The 20449-nt window shown below is 39.9% G+C and overlaps 1 protein-coding gene across 4 annotated transcripts in view; it reads left to right on the top strand.

Moving 5' to 3' along the window:
* The window catches only part of PATJ (PATJ crumbs cell polarity complex component), a 427780-nt gene that overhangs the window by 125365 nt on the left and 281966 nt on the right, over positions 1 to 20449 (top strand). For all 4 annotated transcript variants that reach the window (XM_010370672.2, XM_030912915.1, XM_010370673.2 and 1 more), the window contains exons 19-21: positions 1018 to 1137; positions 3740 to 4135; positions 14151 to 14274. In XM_010370672.2, the coding sequence (XP_010368974.1) occupies positions 1018 to 1137; positions 3740 to 4135; positions 14151 to 14274 (640 nt within the window). The remainder of the gene's footprint in view (positions 1 to 1017; positions 1138 to 3739; positions 4136 to 14150; positions 14275 to 20449) is intronic.

The following is a 20449-nucleotide window of genomic DNA, read 5'->3' as shown; positions in this document are numbered from 1 at the left end:
CAACCTCATCAGCTTCCACTTCGCTCATCTATAAGATGAGGTGGCTCACGCCTGTAGTGCCAGCACTTTGGGAGGCAGAGGCAGGCAGATCACCTGGGAGATCAGGAGTTTGAGACCAGCCTGGCCAACATGGCGAAACCTCGTCTCTACTAAAAATACAAAAACATTAGCAAGCAAGATGGTGCTCACCTGTAGTCCCAGCCACTTCGGAGGCTGTGGCAGGAGAATCGCTTGAACCGGGGCAGCGGAGGTTGCAGTGAGCCAAGATTGCACCACTGCACTCCAGTTTGGGTGACACAGCGAGACTCCGTCTCAATTTAAAAAAAGAGATGAGGATTGCATGGCACGGTAATTGTGAATACAGGCTCTAGTACTAAACAGCCAGGGTTGAAATTTTGGTATATGTAATGTTTGGCAAATTACTGTGTCCACTTTTGCTCACCAGTAAAATAGGATTACTAAGAGGACCCATGTCTTAGAGTATATATTAATGTATTAATTAATATATTTAATATATTTACAGTACTTAAATTTGTGCCTGGTACATAGTTATATATACAAGATCTATTCCTGGGAAAGTGATTTTTCTTTAAGAAATACTTTAAAAAGTTTGGGAAGCTCTGACCTGAATATGGAGTTCTTTTTAATTATTAAAGAAAGTTTGTTCTAATGAAACAATTTGAATAAATTTTGTGTTGTGTATTTGCTCTTAATGGAAAGATGAGAATCTGAACAGTTTGAAATCAAGATATTTTCTTTCTTTTTTTTTTTTACACGAATGAATCTTTTCTTTTCTTTTTTCTTTCTTTCTTTTACTTTGAGTTCTGGGATGCATGTGCAGAAAGTGCAGTTTTGTTACATAGGTATACATGTGCCATGGTGATTTGCTGCACTTAACCCATCATCTAGGTTTTAAGCCCCACATGCATTGGGTATTTGTCCTAATGCTCTCCCTCCCCTTGCCCCTCACCCCACAATATTTTCTTATTTATAAATAAATGTGGTTTATATTTTCAGGAAGATAATAAAGAAGAAGAAAGTTGTTATATTTTACATTCAAGCAGTAATGAAGACAAGACTGAACTTGCAGGAACAATTCATGATATAAATTCTTCTTTAATACTCGAAGCTCCCAAGGTATTTAGTAAATTTATTTCCCATTTGAATGATTTGCTATGAGCTGAAATTTCTATGTAGAAAAAATACAAAAGAAAATAAGACAAAAGCTTGTCCTTATCCTTTGGCTAAATAGATATAAATAAAGACATAAAGAAGAAAAAAAACTTGTCCCCATCCCTTGGCTAAATAGATATAATAAATGAAATAATCCTCCTTTCTCTCTCTGTCTCTCTCTTATTTGAGATGGGATCTCCCTCTGTCACCCAGGCTGGAATGCAGTGGTGGGATCTGGGATCACTGTAACCTCTGCCTCCCGGGTTCAAGTGATCCTCCCACCTCAGCCTCTTGAGTAGCTGAGACCACAGGCATGTGCTACCACGTCTAGCTAATTTTTTGTATTTTTGGTAAAGATGGGGGTTTTATCATGTTGCCCAGGCTGGTCTTGAACCCCTGAGCTCAAGCAATCTGCCTGCCCCAGCCTCCCAGAGTGCTGGCATTATAGGCATGAGCCGTTGCGCCTGGCCTCATTGTATATATACATATATATGTATGTATATATACACACACACACACACACACACATATATATATATATATATATATTTTTTTTTTTTTACAGACTTTCACTCTGTCACCCAAGTTGGAGTATAGTGGCGTGATCTCAGCTCACTGCAACCTCTGCCTCCCAGGTTCAAGTGATTCTCCTGCCTCAGCCTCCTGAGTAGCTGGGACTACAGGCGTGCACCACCACGTCTGGCTAATTTTTATATTTTTAATAGAAACAGGGTTTTGCCATGGTGGCCAGGCTGGTCTCAAACTCCTGACCTCAGGTAATCCGCCCACCTCGGCCTGCCGAAGTGCTGAGATTACAGACCTGAGCCACCATGCCCAGCCTATTTTTTTAAAACTAAATTCTTTCCTTCCGTATCACATTGCCTTTCTAAATGATAAAGTCAAGATGTAAAGCATTTTGAAAGAACAAACATACACTAATGTATTCCTAAAATTTTGGATGGTAGAACATATTGTTGAAAATAGACCTGCATTTAAAATGCTATAAAAATGGAACCACACAAAAAATATTCATATTGAATACTTTCTAAAGAAGAGTTATTTAGTCAAACCCTACCTTATGCTTTAATTTTAGAAAATGTATTTTGAAGCTTTCCTTTTTTATTCTTAAAAGGAATTATACTTATGTTGCTCTTTGCAGTTAGAGTGTGGTTTTGCTGTACTTGATAACAACTGTTTAGTGATATTCTTTGCATAATATATAGACAGTGTCTCAAGATGATATGTGTTTCTATAATGTCTATTGTATTTCTTAGTGCAGACGTTTAAAAAAATTTCATAATCATATGATGTGTTCAAATACATCCTCTAACCACATTAAAGAAAAAAAAACAGGTTGCAGTATTTGGTATACTGTATTTTTTTTTTTTTTTTTTTGAGATGGTATCTTGCTCTGTTGTCCAGGCTGGAGTAGTGCAGTAGTGTGATCATAGCTCACTGCAGCATCAGTCTCCTTGGCTCAAGCAATTCTTTGCCTCAGCCTCCCAAGTAGCTGGCACCACAGGTGCCAAAAAAAAATTTTTTTTTTTCTGTATAGACAGGGTCTCACTATGTTGCCCAGCCTGGTCTTGAACTGTTATACTCAAGGGATCCTCCTGCCTTGGCCTCCCAAAGTGCTGGGATTACAGGCATGAGCCACCATGCCCAACCCTACTGTGTTAATTTAAAAGCTTCCCTACTATGATGTTTAGGTGCAAGGAGAAGGCAATAGAAAAGAATAGATTTATTCCAGGAATTTACACTTGGTAGTAATGAATAGGACCTAAAATAGGAAAGATTGGTCTCTTAGAAAGAACTGGACCTCATTATGCCCAGCACCCAGAGGTTCCCCAGAGATAGGTCATGGTCTGAGCAAATCTATATATCAGGTTTTAGCCGGGAACCCACACAGTTTCTGCACGTTTAGTTTCGGTTGTATGCACTAGCTCTTCTGATTAGTGAAATATAAATTAATTTTAAAATACTGTATTCATTCCTTCATATTATATATTTTCAACACAGATGAAAAATAAGATTTGTTAATTTTTAATATTATAAAAGAGTCATACTCAAAGTGGAGACATACTCCCCATATCTTTAGTTTATAGAGAATGTTTTCTAAACATTCGGATAGTTATCATTTCTTTTGGGTTATTTAAGCTTGAAAATCCTGACCTTTTAAGTCTTTTCTTTCTTACTTAATAGTTTGAAGTGTATGTATGCTTATGTACTACTTTTTATGGGTTAAATATTTAGTGTAAGAGTTTAACAAAATTCCTGTTTCTAGTGGAGAATTGTCAGGTGGTTAATGTATAATGAACGTTTTAGCAAAATCATTCACCTTGCCAAGGGCAAATTTCTGCCTCATAATTTACTGTTTGTCCCTCTTCCAGGTTGAGGATTGTGGAGGTGAGCTTGTGTTTCTCCATGTTTGCTGTGGAGAGCTGTGCATGTTAGCTGTGCCTTGGCATATGCAGTCACGCCAGCGTTTGAAAATTTTCCAGTTTATCTGTATAGTGCAGCTTCAGGACAGGCGTAACTTCACATTTTTTGCATCTTTTATTTATAGGGATTTAGAGATGAACCATATTTTAAAGAAGAACTTGTGGATGAACCATTTCTAGATCTGGGAAAGTCTTTCCATTCCCAACAAAAAGAGATAGAGCAAAGCAAGGAGACCTGGGAGATGCATGAATTTCTGACTCCTAGATTGCAGGAAATGGATGAAGAAAGAGAAATGCTTGTTGATGAAGAATATGAGTTATATCAAGATCCCTCTCAGTCCATGGAGTTGTATCCCTTGTCGCACATTCAAGAGGCCACTCCTGTGCCCTCCATGAAGGAACTTCACTTTGGTACACAGTGGTTGCATGATAATGAACCATCCGAATCTCAAGAGGCAAGATCCGGGAGGAGTATCTATTCCCAGGAGGCACAGCCGTATGGCTATTGCCCTGAAAATGTGGTAAGAGATTAGAACAGATATTCCACACCTCCCCTTCTGCTCTCCTCACCTGTCCGTGTCTCTAACTCATGTCACTTCAATTTTGTTTGTTTTTAAATGAGCCTTTCCATAGGTCATCAGTGTTTACAAGGTGTGTCATCCAGTGTCTAGCTGTAAGTGTAAGCTTGTCTTTTCTGTATTTCACATCTTCTCATGGGGGTCAATAAGCTGCAGTTGCCTTGCTGCTGTTGTAGGGTTTTTTTGCTTTGCTTTTTTAGTGATGTTTTTTCAGTTTCTCATTTCAGAGGAGAGTTCTTTTAACATTTGTAATTAAAAAAAAAAATTCCCTAGGGAAACACAGCTGTATATTTTTCACATAGTTTATTTATCAGGCAAAATCAAGGCCAATTTAGTACATACATATTGTTGTTTATATCTTGGTCACCCACTTTGTTCTCTGTGTTATGTATGATGCTAAAGCACTCAACTCTAGAAAATTATCTTTACACTTGAGATACTATTTATTTACAACTTGGTGGGAAAGCATTGTAATATATATATATATAATTTTCTTTCTTTTTTTTTTTTTTTTGAGACAGAGCCTCTCTCTCTCTCTCTCTCACCCAGGCTGCAATGCGGTGGCACATTCATGGCTCACTGCAGCCTCACCTCCTAGGCTCCATCAATCCTCTTACCTCGGCTTCCTGAGCTGCTGGGACCACAGGCATGCACCACCATGCCTGGCTAGTTTTTGTTTTTTCTTCCTTTTTTTTTTTTTTGTAGAGATGGAGTTTTGCCATGTTGCCCAGGCTGGTCTCGAACTCCTGGGGCCAAGCATCTCCCATCTCCCATCTCGGCCTCCCAAAGTTCTGGGATTACAGGCAGGAACCATTGTGCCCAGTGAAGAGCATTATATTTTAATAGATTTGCCTTTGCTATTGTATCACCAATAAACTTTATTTTTAATAAAATTATAGTCAGGCGGTCACTAATTGGAATCCTTCATTAAGGACTTTAAAATATATATATATATTTTAATTTCCTGCCCCAAATTAACTTTTAGGCAAATGGAAACAGACTTACTTATGGGGACGTTTTTAAAAAGACAGCTTAGTAATATGTTCAGATGCAACGTGGTGCTCTCCTCTCTGAGGTTGGCACCTTTCCTGTTGTGATATGCAAAGTGTGGCTTCATGTGTTCTCTCAGTGGGCAGATAGAGGGTGTTTCTGCCCTTGCCTCCCTTAGATATTTCCTCACTTTGCCCCTCATGCAAATGCTGGTGGCTTCCTCTCTTGGACAAGGTGCTGTGCTGGTTGTATTTATGTGACCCTGGAGGATTCATTATTATAGAGGACCCTGGGCAGTGTACCAGAGAACAGATGTTTTTGGAATATGTGGATGATGCCTGGTTGCCTCTGGAAAGAGGTCACATGGAATCTGGTGTGCTCCATTGACGTTGGTACTTTCTATATTTGCCAGTGCCTCTCATATCTGTCAGTGCTTAACGCCAAACAGCATACATATTCAGTTATATGAAGCAAATTGGAAAGATTACTGAATATTCATAAAAATTCCCTTGTTCTGTTTTCTTCTATTAAAAGATAATTTTCTATGTACCCAAATAAAAGGCAACCTGAAATACCAGTTCATATATAAATTTCGAAGGCTGTAGATGAAATGGTCAAATGTATACTTATAATATTTACTTTATAAGTTTAGTTAAACATTCAGTTTGAAAAACTGTAAGATGTTAAATTTTTTTGCCTATTCTCATATTTAATTATATAATTTTATTCGAATTCTTCAGTGCATATTTAATGTCAGTATCTACATTATCACTAGAATCACTTTTTGATCATTTAACACAGCTTTCTAAATGTATCATCTTCATTTCTAACTAGGTTGTTTGAGATATAGCAATTTTTGAATCTGTACTGTCACTCAAAATTTTATTCTTATCTCAAGTGTCATTTGTATAACATTAAGTTAAAAAAAAATCCCTCTCATAAGTTTATGTTGATGTTCTTCACAATATAACTGTTACTGGAAAGAGGTCCTGATCCAGATGCCAAGAGAGGGTTCCTAGACCTCGTACAAGAAAATATTTGAGCGAATCCATAGAGTAAAGTGAAAGCAAGTTTATTAGAAAAGTAAAGGAATAGAAGAATGGCTACTCCACAGATAGAGCAGCCCTGAGTGCTACTGGTTGCCCACTTTTATAGTTATTTTTTGATTATATGCTAAATAAGGAGTCGATTATTCATGCCTCCCTTTTTAGACCATATCGGGTAACTTCCTGATGTTGGCATTGCATTTGTAAACTGTCATGGAGCTGGTGGGAGTGTAGCAGTGAGGATGACCAGAGGTCACTCTCGTCACCATCTTGGTTTTGGTGGATTTTGACCAGCTTCTTTACTGCAACCTGTTTTATCAGCAAGGTCTTTATGACCTGTATCTTGTGCCAACATCCTGTCTGATCCTGTGACTTAGAATGCCTTAACCATCTGGGAATGCAGCCCAGTAGGTCTCAGCCTCATTTTACCCAGTGCTATTCAAGATGGAGTTGTTCTGGTTCAAGCGTCTCTGACATAACCACTTACTCTATTATCTGTTAAAGTGTTCTTTAAGAGGCTTGTTTAAAACAACAGTCAGTGCTTACAATTGGAAGAATGATAGCCTGATTACTAAATCTATGTTAAATTTTCTAACTTCCCTCTTTTTATTTCTCATTACTGATTCAGCAGTAGCCATTCTCTTCCATAAAAAGTAAATTTTCTGTTTACGGAAATAAAAGGCAACCTAAAATATCAGTTTATTTTAATGTATACACTTTTAAGGCTATAGATGAAACAGTCTAATGTATATTTATAATATTTGCTCTGGAAGTTTACTTAACATTCATATTTTAAAACCTATGAAAATGTTATTTTATTTTATTTTTGCCAATTCTCATGTAGGCTGTAAAGGTAACCTCTATAGACTCCCAAACCGGCATTGAATAAGACTATTTCAGCCCTAATGTTTCTTGCCTGAACAGTATTTTATTTTCTTTAAATAATTTTATGTGCTTTCTTAGGGTATTGGCTCTTTTTCTCCCTTCCACAGTGATAACACTTATACCCACTGATCAGGATGGGCTTAAATCTTTATTTGCCCCCTTTGTATTGCTAATGTACTCTTGTGATAATTTATCTAATAATATTATCTAATATTATAAACTCTAAGAAGATTTTAAAGACGCATTCAAATCTTACAAATAGAGAATTCCCAATACTCTTCTAGAGGGTGCCCTCCCAAACGATGAAGGAACATTATTATTTCTGTCTTGGTTGTAATATTCATTTGGGGCTATAGATGTCAGCTGTATTTGTGGAGGGCAGCTGGTACCTAACTACTTCAAACTTTATCTTTCTCTTCCACCCTCATACTTCATTTTAGCTGAAGAGTAAAAACACTAAAAGTTTGTAGATCTGTTTTTTGTTTTTTTTTTTTTTTTTAGTTATAGTAAAATACACACAACACACAATTTACCATTTTAATCATTTTTAGGTGTATAGTTCAGTGGCATTAAGTACATGTACATTTTTGTGTAAACGTGGCCACCATGTCACTACAGATCTTCTTATCATCCCACACTGAAACTCTACTCATTAAACAATAATTGATCTTTCTTCTCTCTCCCTATCCCCTGCCAACCAACCACTGTTTCATGTTCTGTCTCTAAGAATTTGACTATACTAAAGTAGCTGAAAAAAGTGGAATGGTACAATAGTTTTCTTTTGTGTCTGGCCCTTTCACTTAGTGTAATGTCTTTAAGATTCATCCATGTCGTAGAATATGTCAGAATTTCCTCCCTTTTTAAAGTTGAATATGTCGGGCATGGTGGCTCATGCCTGTAATCCCAGCACTTTGGGAGGCCAAGGTAGGTGGATCACTTGAGGTCATGAATTTGAAACCAGCCTGGCCAACATGGCGAAACCCCATCTCTACTAAAAATAGAAAAATTAGCCAGGGATGATGGCACACGCCTGTGGTTCCAGCTACTCGGGAGGCTGAGCCAGGAGAATCGTTTCAACCTGGGAGGCAGGGGTTGTAGTGAACCGAGATTGCGCCACTGGGCGCCAGCCTGGGCAACAGAGAGAGACTCCGTCTCAAAAAAAAAAAAAAGTTGAATAAAATATTTCCTTATAGGCATATGTCTCAGAGAAAAAACTTTTCCTCTACCCTCTATGTTGTGCCTGGGAGAGTGCAAATTAAACTGACAGAAAGCATTAACGGGAGAATAAAGGTTTATTTATATGCATATGAATGCAACAAAAGAAGCAGCAAGCTCACTAAGTGATTAAAGTTAGAGCTTACATACGTAACTTATGGGGAAAGGGAGGATGGAGAAAAGCTTCTATGAGAAGAGCAACTAGGTTTGTTTAGGAAAGACAAATGGGTTTTTAGGAGAACAAATGGGAGATAACATTATTGATTATGTTGATAATTTTGTTATGTTGATAATTTTTTAAATGCAGGTGCCACTGATCCTTCTCTTTGCTTGTTGCCATTCCTCAAGAGGGCATTTATATAGTAGGCTTACTCTCAGTCTTCCTGGGGGTCGACCCACCTCAAGAGGCCATGTTTGATAGCCTCATTTCCTAGAACTTGCTGCTTAGTCACATAAGGGAAGCTCTGAGAGGGCTTTTTTTCTGCATCTGTTAAATCTAAAATGTCTTCAGTTTATAATAATCCTCATACTGAAGCCGGATAGTTCCCTGACCTATTTGACACCTTGTGACAGAGGTGCCCCGTTTACTCAGCCCACCGCTCTCCTCGAGGGAGGGAGTGTGTGAGCAAACAAGGTGAGAACTGGAGTACATGCATGCTGGAACCAGCTGACTGCTTTGGTGCGGGCAAGGGTAAACTCTACTCAGACCTGCAGCGTTCACCCCTCGTGGCAGGGGAGCGCTCAGGTGAGCGGGTGCAGGAGCCAGGGCAAGCGTTTTTGGGCACTGGCAGGAGCAAATTCTATGCAGGCCCAGTGGCAGCATCTAGGGGAGGTGCCTGTGACCTCCAGAGCCCCAAAGGGTGTGTTACAGTGCTCTTTTAGCTCTGCCATCTGCAGATGGCTTAAGTGTTAACAGTTCAGTTGGCCCTTGGCCTTTTCACATGAGGCAACTGCCCTCTCCCAGTGAGGGCAAAGGGCCAGTGTGACAGCCTTTTGTATCACACTTGTGGCTCCTGAGTTCTTTCTGGTATCCGGGAAAAGTGAAGCTGCATGAACGAATTGAAGGATGGTAAATGTGGGGATTTTATTGCCAATAAAGTGGCTCTCAGTGGGAAGGGGAGCTGCAAAGGAGATGGAGAGGTGGGTGGGTAATCTTCCCCAGAAGTCCAGTCATCTCTGGCTGGGTTCTTCTCCAAAGTTACACTGTCAAACTGTCCCTCTAAAGTCAAGCCGCTTCTCTCTGATGTCTAGCTGTAGTCCCTGACATCCAGCTGCTTCTCCTCTCTGCCAGCTGAATCTAGGGTCTTTATAGGCACAGGATGGGATGGGGTGAGGGCATGGGTGGTTTAGGAAAAGGTAACATTTGAGCAGGAAAACAGGGATAGAAGTTCTCACTTTGGACCATGGTTTTAGGCTTGAGAGTGGGGTTTTGTCAGGGACCTGCCCTTAAATTTCTCTGCCTCCTGTCACTATCAATACCAACTCTGAGGTTCCTATAGGTCCCCACCATATATACCATATTTTGTTTTTCCATTCATCTGTTGATGGATATTTAGGTTGTTTCTACCTTTGGCCATTGCGAATAATGCTGTTATGAACATTGGTATATAAATATCTGTTGAAATCCCTGCTTTCAGTTCTTTTTAGTATATACTCAGCAGTGGAATTGGTGGATCATATGCTAATGCTATATTTAATTTTTGGGGAGCTATACTGTTTTCTACAGCAAGCAGCTGCTCCAGTTTATATTTCCATTAGCAAAGCACAAGGTTTCAAATTTCTCCACAGTCTCTCCAACACTTGTTTGCTGGATTTTTGTTTGTTTCTTAGGAGTATAAAGTGCTATTTTATATTTTGTTTTGCATTACCCTAACAATTAGTGATATTGAGCATCCTTTCATGTGCTTATTTGGCCATCTTTATGTATTTGTTTGGAGAAATGTCTGTTCAAGTCCTTTGTCCATTTTTTAAAGATTTGTTGTTTTTTTGTTTTTGTTTTTTGCCTGAGGGTTATTTACCTAAGAATAATTCTATGTTCTTATTTTCTTCTCTTTTTAGAAAAAAAAATCTTCTCTATTAAAAACAAAACAAAAACAAACAAAAAACAGAAAAAAGAAATTCATGTTTATTTAATTTATTTTTTATTTTTTTTGAGATGGAGTTTCGCTCTTGTTGCCCAGGCTGGGGTGCAGTGGTGCAATCTTGGCTCACCACAACCTCTGCCTCCCAGGTTCAAGCGATTCTCCTGCCTCAGCCTCCCAAGTAGGTGGGATTACAGGCATGAACCACCATGCCTGGATAATTTTATTTATATATATATATATAAATTTTTTTTTTTTTTTTTTTTTTTTTTTTTTTTTTTTTTTTGAGATGGAATCGCACTCTCTCACACAGGCTGGAGTGCAGTGGTGTGATCTCAGCTCACTGCAACCTACGTCTCCGGGGTTCAAGCAATTCTTCTACCTCAGCCTTCCGAGTAGCTGGGATTATAGATATCCACCACCACGCCCAGCTAGTTTTTGCATTTTTTGGTAGAGATGAGGTTTCACCACATTGGCCAGGCTGGTCTCGAACTCCTGACCTCAGGTGATCCACTCGCCTCGGCCTCCCAAAGTGCAGGGATTACAGGCTTGAGCCACTGCTCCCAGCCAGAAATTCATGTTTATAAAGATCTCACCTATCATACCCAGTGTATTGAAATCCCAAATTTGGATATCAGTTCTCTTCCTCTTCATTTACTACTAACAGAATTACCATTAACTGTTTAAAAAGTCCAAGTGGCCCCAAATTATAACCTTCTTCTTTTTAACTGTGCAGTTCCTTCCAACTCCTCACTCTTTTCTGTAAGGAGTTCTTGCTTATTTTATTCTAGGCAACTATGTAGTCAGATCCCCTTTCTTACCCCTATTTAATATTTGAGTTGAATCCTATGTTCCTTAGGCCCCATTAGGTATCTGATATAGTTACATACTTACCTGAGGTGAGCAAAAATCACCTGGTGGCCATCAAGCAGACCATCTGGGGGCAAACTCCTTAGCCGAGGAATTTAGATGTATAATGAAGAGAGCAAAGATCACCTGGTGGTCATCAAGCAGGCCATCCAGAGGCAAAACTCATTCTCTGAGGAATTTAGAAGCAATTAGACTTCCCTGTTATCTAAAGCCAGCATCTGGTTACCAGGTTGCTTTCCCAAAAATGTATAAGTAGCTAGAATTTCTATATATCTCCTGAATGCATGCGTATCGAAACTCATTGTGCAGCCTTTGCGGACATCAAGGCACCAACATGTCTACAAAGGTAATCATCTATCATGACCTGCAAAACGAATAGGGTCCAAATTACCCTTAAGTTCCTACTTTAAGGTCTACAATTACCCCTAAGGAAAATCCACGGAGGCCCACTCAGTCCTCTCTTGCTGAAGCGCCCCACTTCAATGTTCTTTCTGTCTAATAAAACTTGACTTGTTAAGCCTGTGCTGTTGTCAGTAAATTCTCTTTACTACCTGTGTGCCAATCACTTTCTGTTGCTGGGGCTCTGCCACCTTGCCCAGCATTACCAAATTCATAATCTACTTTGGAAAGCTGGAAGTATTTTGTATACTGGCTTATGAATGATCCTTCTCTTATCATTGAAGTCTGACCACTTTACAGAAAAAGTAGACCATCTTGTTTTGGAAATTCCAGCAATAAAGAATAACGTAGTGTTATTCACCTTAAATGAATTATGGTACATCCCTAAGGTGGCTGTAAAATAGTCATTTAAATTTGTACTGATAAAATTTCTTATTTTTATTATTTATTTATTTATAGAGCCAGGGTCTCATTCTTTTGCCCAGGGTGGATTGTCATGATCACAGTTCACTCCAGCCTCAGCCTCCCAGGCTCAGGCTGTCCTCCCATCTCAGCCTCCTGAGTAGCTGGGACTGCAGGCACACACCACCATGCCTGGCTAATTTTTGTAATGTTTTTGTAGAGATGGGGTTTCACCATGTTGACCAGCTTGTCTCAAACTCCTGGCTTCAAGTGATCTACCCATTTCGGCCTCCCAAAGTGCTGGGATTACAGGCATGAGCCACTGCACCTGGCCGTAAATTTTTTTAAAATATGAAAAGATACTTAAAGTGAAAATATGGGTGTTTTCTATCTTAGTCTGTTTGGCCTGCTATAACAAGATACCATTAACTGGGTAGCTTATAAACAAACAAACTTATTTCTCACAGTTATGAAGGCTGGGAAGTCCAAGATGAAGATGTCCACACATTTGGTGATGTTAGAGGCAGTAGGCGGACAAAGGCCTAGGCAGATAGGGAAGGGTCCCTGGAGAATCTCTGACCCCGCCCACAAGTGTTTACACCAGATGTTTTGTAGAGATAAGGGAACCTGCACAGGGAGTTTGCCTAGGCATGCCCACAGCAGGCTGGAGACCCATGCACTCCACCCATGAATGGGGTGGAGCCACCAGGAATTTGTGTCTTTTGCAGGGGAGGAGCCTGGCCTCTTCAGCTGGTGTGTGGTAGCCCAGGTATTCAATCTGGGATGTGAAAACCTGCTTGCAGGACCCCCTCTCTTTGCTGAGAGCTTTCTTTTTGCTTAAAAATTCCACCCTTCTCACTCTTCAATGTGTCCGTGTGCCTAATTCTTCCTGATCGTGAGACAAGAACCCAGATTAGCTGAGTTAAGGAGCAAAAAATTCTGCATCAGTGAGGGCTCCCTTTCTGGTTCATAAATGTCATCCTTTAGCTGTGTCCTCACAGGGTGGAAGAGTGGAATGAGCTCCTTTGGGCCTATTTTATTTATTTATTTTTGAGACAATGTCTCTCTCTCTGTCACTCAGGTGGAGTGCAATGGCTTGTTCTGAACTCACCGCAACTTCTGCCTCCCAGATTCAAGCGATTCTCCTCAGCCTCCCAAGTAGCTGGGATTACAGCCATGCACTACCATGCCTGGCTAATTTTTGTATTTTTAGTAGAGACAGGGTTTCCCCATGTTGGCTGGGCTGGTCTTGAATGCCTGGTTCAAGTGATCCACCTGCCTTGGTCTCCCAAAGTGTTGGGATTACAGGTGTGAGCCACCACGCCCGGCCTCTTGGGCCTATTTTATAAACTCACTACCAATCCCATTCACCAGGGCTCTGCCCTCATAACCCTATCACCCCACAAAAGTCCCCACCTCTAAATATCTTCACCTTGCGGGTTAGGATTTTAACATATGAATTTGCGGGGTCAGGGGGAACATAAATATTTTAGCATTCTGGAAGATTGTGACTTTGGAAAACCATAAAAGACATGTATATAAAAGCAAGATGGGAGGAAAATGCAGTTAAGTTATCGACAACACTTACCTGTAGGTTTTAGGTTTGGGTAGCTAGGTATTCACCAGGCAGATAAGAGTGCTAACAAATGCTTAGAGATACGAAAATTTATCACATATTTTGGAGTCAGCAAGGAAGCTATTTATCTGTAGATATCAGAGCAACACAATCCAGGAGGCTGTGTGTATCAGCGATTGACCTTGCTTGACTTGATAGATCTTTTATTCCTCTACCTTGGTAAATGTTTATTTAAATCCACTTATTAAGGCTTATAAAGCAGTTTTTTTGGTTAAAAATCTAGGACTTGGAATAAACAGATTTTGCTAGCCTATACTCTTGCAGATATTGTTACCAGAATTTGTTACTGCTTACCACAGTATAAACCATTACTTGAGAATACCTGTTTGCAAGGCCAGTTTTCCACTATCATTATTATTTGGCTTGAACAACTGTACAATAATACATTTTTTTTCATAAAGTACTAATGCATTTCTATTTTTCTTCCTCTCAAGATGAAAGAAAATTTTGTCATGGAGTCCCTACCATCTGTACCATCAACTGAAGGAAACAGTCAACAAGGCAGATTTGATGACCTGGAAAATCTTAATTCATTAGCAAAAAGTAGTCTGGATTTAGGTTTGTGGCTTTTGTTTCTCATAAACACAAATTACATTATTCTGCAAGCTTTTAGTTTTGTTTGTATACATGAATTTTACATGTATTTTTATTCATTATGATGTTTTGAATTTACATCTGCTTATTAATTAATCTGCTTCAGAATACCTGAAAGAAAAACAAGCCTCAGATTTCTTTTTTTTTTTTTTTGAGACGGAGTCTCGCTCTGTCGCCCAGGCTGGGGTGCAGTGGCCGGATCTCAGCTCACTGCAAGCTCCGCCTCCCGGGTTCACGCCATTCTCCTGCCTCAGCCTCCTGAGTAGTTGGGACTACAGGCACCCACCACCTCGCCCGGCTAGTTTTTTGTATTTTTTTTTTTTTTTTTTCTTTGAGACGGAGTCTCGCTCTGTCGCCCAGGCTGGAGTGCAGTGGCCGGTTCTCAGCTCACTTCAAGCTCCGCCTCCCGGGTTCACGCCATTCTCCTGCCTCAGCCTCCCGAGTAGCTGGGACTACAGGCGCCCACCACCTCGCCCGGCTAGTTTTTTGTATTTTTAGTAGAGACGGGGTTTCACCGTGTTAGCCAGGATGGTCTCGATCTCCTGACCTCGTGATCCGCCCGTCTCGGCCTCCCAAAGTGCTGGGATTACAGGCTTGAGCCACCGCGCCCGGCCTTTTGTATTTTTTTTAATAGAGACGGGGTTTCACCGTGTTAGCCAGGATGGTCTCGATCTCCTGACCTCGTGATCCGCCCGTCTCGGCCTCCCAAAGTGCTGGGATTACAGGCTTGAGCCACTGCGCCCGGCATCAGATTTCAACTTAGAGTTTTCAGATTCTGTTTTCTGAGAGGGCTACATTTTCTCTGCCTCATGTTGCATTTTATTAGCAGTATGGATTGAAACTCAGACTAGAACCTTACACCAAATCTGAAATAAGTTTCTACTAATATATATTAAAATCTCTGATGCTCTTAAGTAATATTGCTAGCTCATTTAATGGGACTGTTAAATATTAATAAAGAGAGGCATATTTTAAACATTTATGAAACATTTTTATAGCCATATATTATAGTCAATTTTAGTACATTAATAACTTAGTTTCCATTAAAGAATTCTAAAAGTATAGTGCCTCACCCTGCTGCCCCGCAATATTGATTCTTATATATGTTTGAAAACTTGACTTTAAAAAAGAATTTTTCTTCATCTAACACTAAAATATCGAATGTCATTATAAAATTGACATCCGTAGGGAGATTGTTAAATGCTTTCATAGCACTGGGATTTATAGAGCCATTGTTGAGGATTTATGCTGTCCTTCACTTGTTATGACTACATATAAGTCTTTCTCTATGTTGTATAGTAATATGTTGTAAGGGTAGAGAGGATTATAGAAAGTGATGTAACAGTTTTATATGAGATTAGGATTCTATTAAGTAAATTCTAAAAAATGGAATACTTAAGGGTAAAAATTGAAGGCATCTCTGAGATGATAACATACAGTTTCCTGTGGGTCAAAACAGAGCATAGAAAAAAAAAAGACAGAGTATGAATACTTAATTTTAAATATCTAAGATTAGATGAATCTGTCCAAGTTTTCAAGATCATGACTAGGAGAAAAATGGGACTTACCAAAATAAAACTCTCCAGGTATATTGCTTTCTAAAATTTACCACATTTCTTGCAGTTCTCTATTAAATAGTTGGAGAAGATTTATAGCACATATGTTTCAGTAAATGAATAAATAGAACATATCTGTTTCATTACTATTAATGCTAAAGCAAACTTAGCACCATTTTGGACCAGATGAGTCTTTCGGTGGGGGTGAGGTGTAGGATGCTTAGCAGCGTCCCTGTCCTCTAACCCTAGATGCCAGTGGCACACCCTCTCCCAGTCATGATGAAAATGAAAATGTCTCCAGATGTTGCCAAATGTATACTGTACAAACCACTGGTTTATACTGTCAAGATCAAAAGAAATAGACTAGCTATGTGGGCTGGTGTTTGGGTGGAGGAGCAGTAGAATAAGAGGCAATTTTAGATTTATCTACAGAACAATGAGTTTAGAAATAATTGTTGAGAACCTCTGCGTAAAGGGATATTCTTGACCTTTTGGTTAATCCAAAATTATGTATCTTTAAAAAGCATATACTCTTCATGGGTTATGAAACCAAATATTTAAATTTGGATAATTAATAATGTCATTATTGACATTATTGCATTGAGTAATATACTTAGTGTTACAAGATTTTGGAAGATTTCAGACAGAAGGTAGTTCTGTTTCCCAGTCTTTGACTGCTCAAAGACTGGGTTATGCCATTTGCAAGTCCAAGGTGATTCTGTGTTATTGTCAAGACTCAGTGCACATGCTTACTTGCAGGCCTGTCTCTTACTGCACACTAAGCTTCAGGGGACTAAGGACTGTATCTGATTATGTTCACATAGTAGGTGCTCGAGAAATATTTGTTGAATGAGAAAATGATGTACTGCTCACGTGGTTATTCAACAGCATATCAGCTCACTCCTTTTTTTTTTTTTTTTTTCCAGTTGCTAAGTTGTATAGTAACCTGATCTCTACTTTGGATTCTCCTTGCCTTTATTTTGTTATTCCATTCTTACGTCTCACGAAATTTAGACCTTTAGAAAATTTCCCCCATTCCTCTCCTATAAGCGTTAACTTCTGATATGGTTTGGCTCTGTGTCCCCACCCAAATCTCATGTTGAATTGTGATTCCCAACACTGGGGAAGGGACTTGGTGGGAGGTGATTGTATCATGAGGGCAGATTTCCCCCATCTGTTCTCATGATAGTGAGTTAATTTTCAAGAGATCTGATGGTTTAAAAGTGTGTGGCACTTCCTCCTTTGCGCACGCTCTCTCTCTCCTACTGCCATGTGAAGACATGCAGTAGGATGACATGCCATGTGAAAACGTGCTTCCCCTTCACCCTTCTGCTATGATTGTAAGTTTCCTGAGGCCTTCCTAGCCATGCCTTCTGTACAGCCTCTGGAACTGTGAGTCGATTAAACATGTTTTCTTTATAAATTACCCAGTCTCTGGTAGTTCTTTATGGCAGATGGCAGTGTGAGAATGGATTAATACAATTTAAATCCTAGAGCATTTATTTTTTTAAAATGTCCCTGTTTTTCTAACCTCTGTACCCCTGTTATGACCATTACCAGACAACTACAGAGGCCCTGCAGGACTCAGTCTGTTTCATGGGCTCCTGGGTTTCTCTGTGCACTTGGTGGACAGCTCTATAAAGTGTAACTGTGTGAAGTGCTGTGACAAGTGAGAAATGTGTGCCTGTGCACCAACAGGGTACATGGAGGAGGCAGTGGGGCAGAGGGCACAGGTAGCCTTTGTGTAGAGCAATTCATGAAGTTTTAAACTGCACCAATCTACGCAACTTAGTGGTGTAGTTTAATAGACTGCTTTTTCCAGTGTAGCTGGATGGGACATAGCTCTGTAAATAGAACCAGTTCTCTGTTCTGAAAACTCTGGTTTTAGGCCATTCCTGCCTGAGCGCCAGTCCTGTCCTGGTCCTTCCTCCTCAATGGGGGAGAGGCAGACATCAAGAAAGCTGGAACAGTGGGGCAGTGCTTTGATTGTTGTGTGGGAATGGACGCCCTAGTGGATGGGAGCAAAGGGGAGTATGGAGATTGGGGAAAGGTAACTGAGACTTTCTTTAATCCCACCGAGCATGACAGTATTTTCACCCCATATCTACAACATTGCCAACTGATTGGACCCTGATTCCAAAGTTTCTAGATGAAATAAAAAGCAGAAGTGGTAGTGAGTTTACTAGAAAATTTGTTCAAGATGAATGCATGGAAAGAGTTTCGGTGATGATTATAGGAAAAGTTTTAGGCTAGGTGTGGTGGCTCATACCTTTAATTCTAGCACTTTGTGAGGCCAAGGCAGGAGGATCACTTGAGCCCAGGAGTTCTAGACCAGCCTGGGCAACATAGGGAGAACCCATCTCTATTGAAAAAAAAAAAAAAGTTTTAAAAGAATATCTATATTGCTTAGTCAGAGGTCATTTGTGATTTTCTACTAAGGCAATTACCCCAAATACACTATGAACTTATGGAATTTTTTTTTTTTTTTTTTTTTGAGATGGAGTCTGTCTCTGTCACCCATGCTGGAGTGCAGTGGTGCAATCTCGGCGCACCGCAACCTCCACCTCCCAGGTTCAAGTGATTCTCCTGCCTCAGCCTCCTGAGTAGCTGGGATTTCAGGCATGCGCTACCACACCGGGCTAATTTTTTTTGTATTTTTAGTAGAGATGGGGTTTCACTATGTTGGCCAGGCTGGTCTTGAACTCCTGGCCTCGTGATCCGCCCAGGTCGGCCTCCCAAAGTGTTGGGATTACAGGCGTGAGCCACCACACCTGGCTGAACTTATGGACTTAAGGAAGACATTTGATGCACAATTCATCATATTCTTATAAATATGATAAAAACAATGGGCTGATAACTTATAATGAATTACTGGGGTATATCCTATGAGTGATTAATGGGTTTATGCCTGCATAGGTACAGGTCTCTAATATAGGCCATAGGACTCTATGCACAGGTTACCTTGGTTATTCTTTTTCTCAGGAAATGGGGTAATGGCACAGATGGCATGTTGGATAAATTCACACATTCCAGGAAATTGGGAAGGGTTGTCAGTATGTTGGATGACAGAGCTCAGATCCAAAGTGACCTTGACGATCTAGAATGAAGGCCTCCATCAAATAAGATAAAATACTTAAGAAGAAGAAGAAAAGTTTGAAGCTGTGCTGCTTGGACCCAAAATCTAACTGCCCACTTCTAAGATGGGAGAGACGTTGTTTGTAATTTGGTTTTTCTATCATTGCAGAGTTCTCCCGTACAGTGAGAAGAGCAAATAAGGCTCACAGGACTTAGGGTTCCAGCATTTTCTTTTTTTTTTTGGAGCCTAACTACTTCTGGGTCCCATTCTTTTGCTTGGTATGTTGCTAAGTGCTTTATGTAGTGGCAAATCAAAACATTGGTAAAATTCCATCTCTTTCATCAAGCCTCCTCCTCATGCTATTCCTTCTACCTAGAATGGTATTGCAGATTTTTATGGGACTGATTCCCTATCACCATCCAGGTTTTTGACTACTCCATCTATTTTTTTTTTTCTTTTTTTATACAGAGTCTCACTCTGTCACCCAGGCTGGAGTGCAGTGGCGTGATCTTGGCACACTGCAACCTCCACCTCCTGGGTTCAAGTTATTCTTCTGCCTCAGCCTCCCAAGTAGCTGGGATTACAGGCACATGCCACCACACCTGGCTAATTTGTATTTTTAGTAGAGATGGGGTTTCATCATGTTGGCCAGGCTGGTCTCAAACTCCTGATGTCAAGTGATCCACCCGACTCAGCCTCCCAAAGTGCTGGGATTACAGGTGTGATCCCAGCACACCTAAGGAGCTACTCATCTGTTTCCTTCTGTTCCTACCTATTGCTTTATTTTCCTTCTTAGAACTTACCATGAGCTAAAATTGTGCTGTGTTCTTTCTGTATCTGTCTCCACTAGAATGTTAGCTCCCAGGAATAGGAACTTTGTCAGTTTTGTACATTTAGCTATCTCTAATGCCTAGAATAGTTCCTGGCAAGTAGCGGGTGCTTTATAAACATTTGTTAAGTGAATTTGTGAATGCGTGATTGAAGAACAGCCACAGAATGTTGGATACACTTAAAGGTATTTTTGTAGCTTCAGCTTCTTACACCATTAGCCAAAGAAGTAAAATACTTAAGGTTTTGTGTCTTCTCACATTTATTTGATGGGAAACAAAACAAAATATAGAAGGTGCATTAGAACTTTTTTTCTTTGTTACATTTTCTAGGTTAAGCTCTACCAGATATTTTTAAATCCATAGAAGGTATGCAAACCAAAAAATAGATGTCCACAATCTTGATAAGAGCATACACTTGATTTCTTACCATTTGGATAAAAGCTATGTTATTACTACTCAACCCAGTACAATAGTATTTTATCATCTTACACGTGTTTGAGCTTTCAGTCATACTTTAATCACATAATGTGTGATATTTTAAAATATTTTTTCTTCCAAGAACACAGTGTTCAAAGAAATACATTGCAGGAAAAACTGTTTTGGCCAGCACGGTGGCTCATGCCTGTAATCCCAACACTTTGGCAGGCCAAGGCAGGTGGATCACTTGAAGTCAGGAG

The sequence above is a fragment of the Rhinopithecus roxellana genome, chromosome 12 (assembly GCF_007565055.1).
Source record: "Rhinopithecus roxellana isolate Shanxi Qingling chromosome 12, ASM756505v1, whole genome shotgun sequence".
Lineage (NCBI taxonomy): Eukaryota > Metazoa > Chordata > Mammalia > Primates > Cercopithecidae > Rhinopithecus > Rhinopithecus roxellana.
This window is presented reverse-complemented; position numbering and strand designations above follow the sequence as displayed.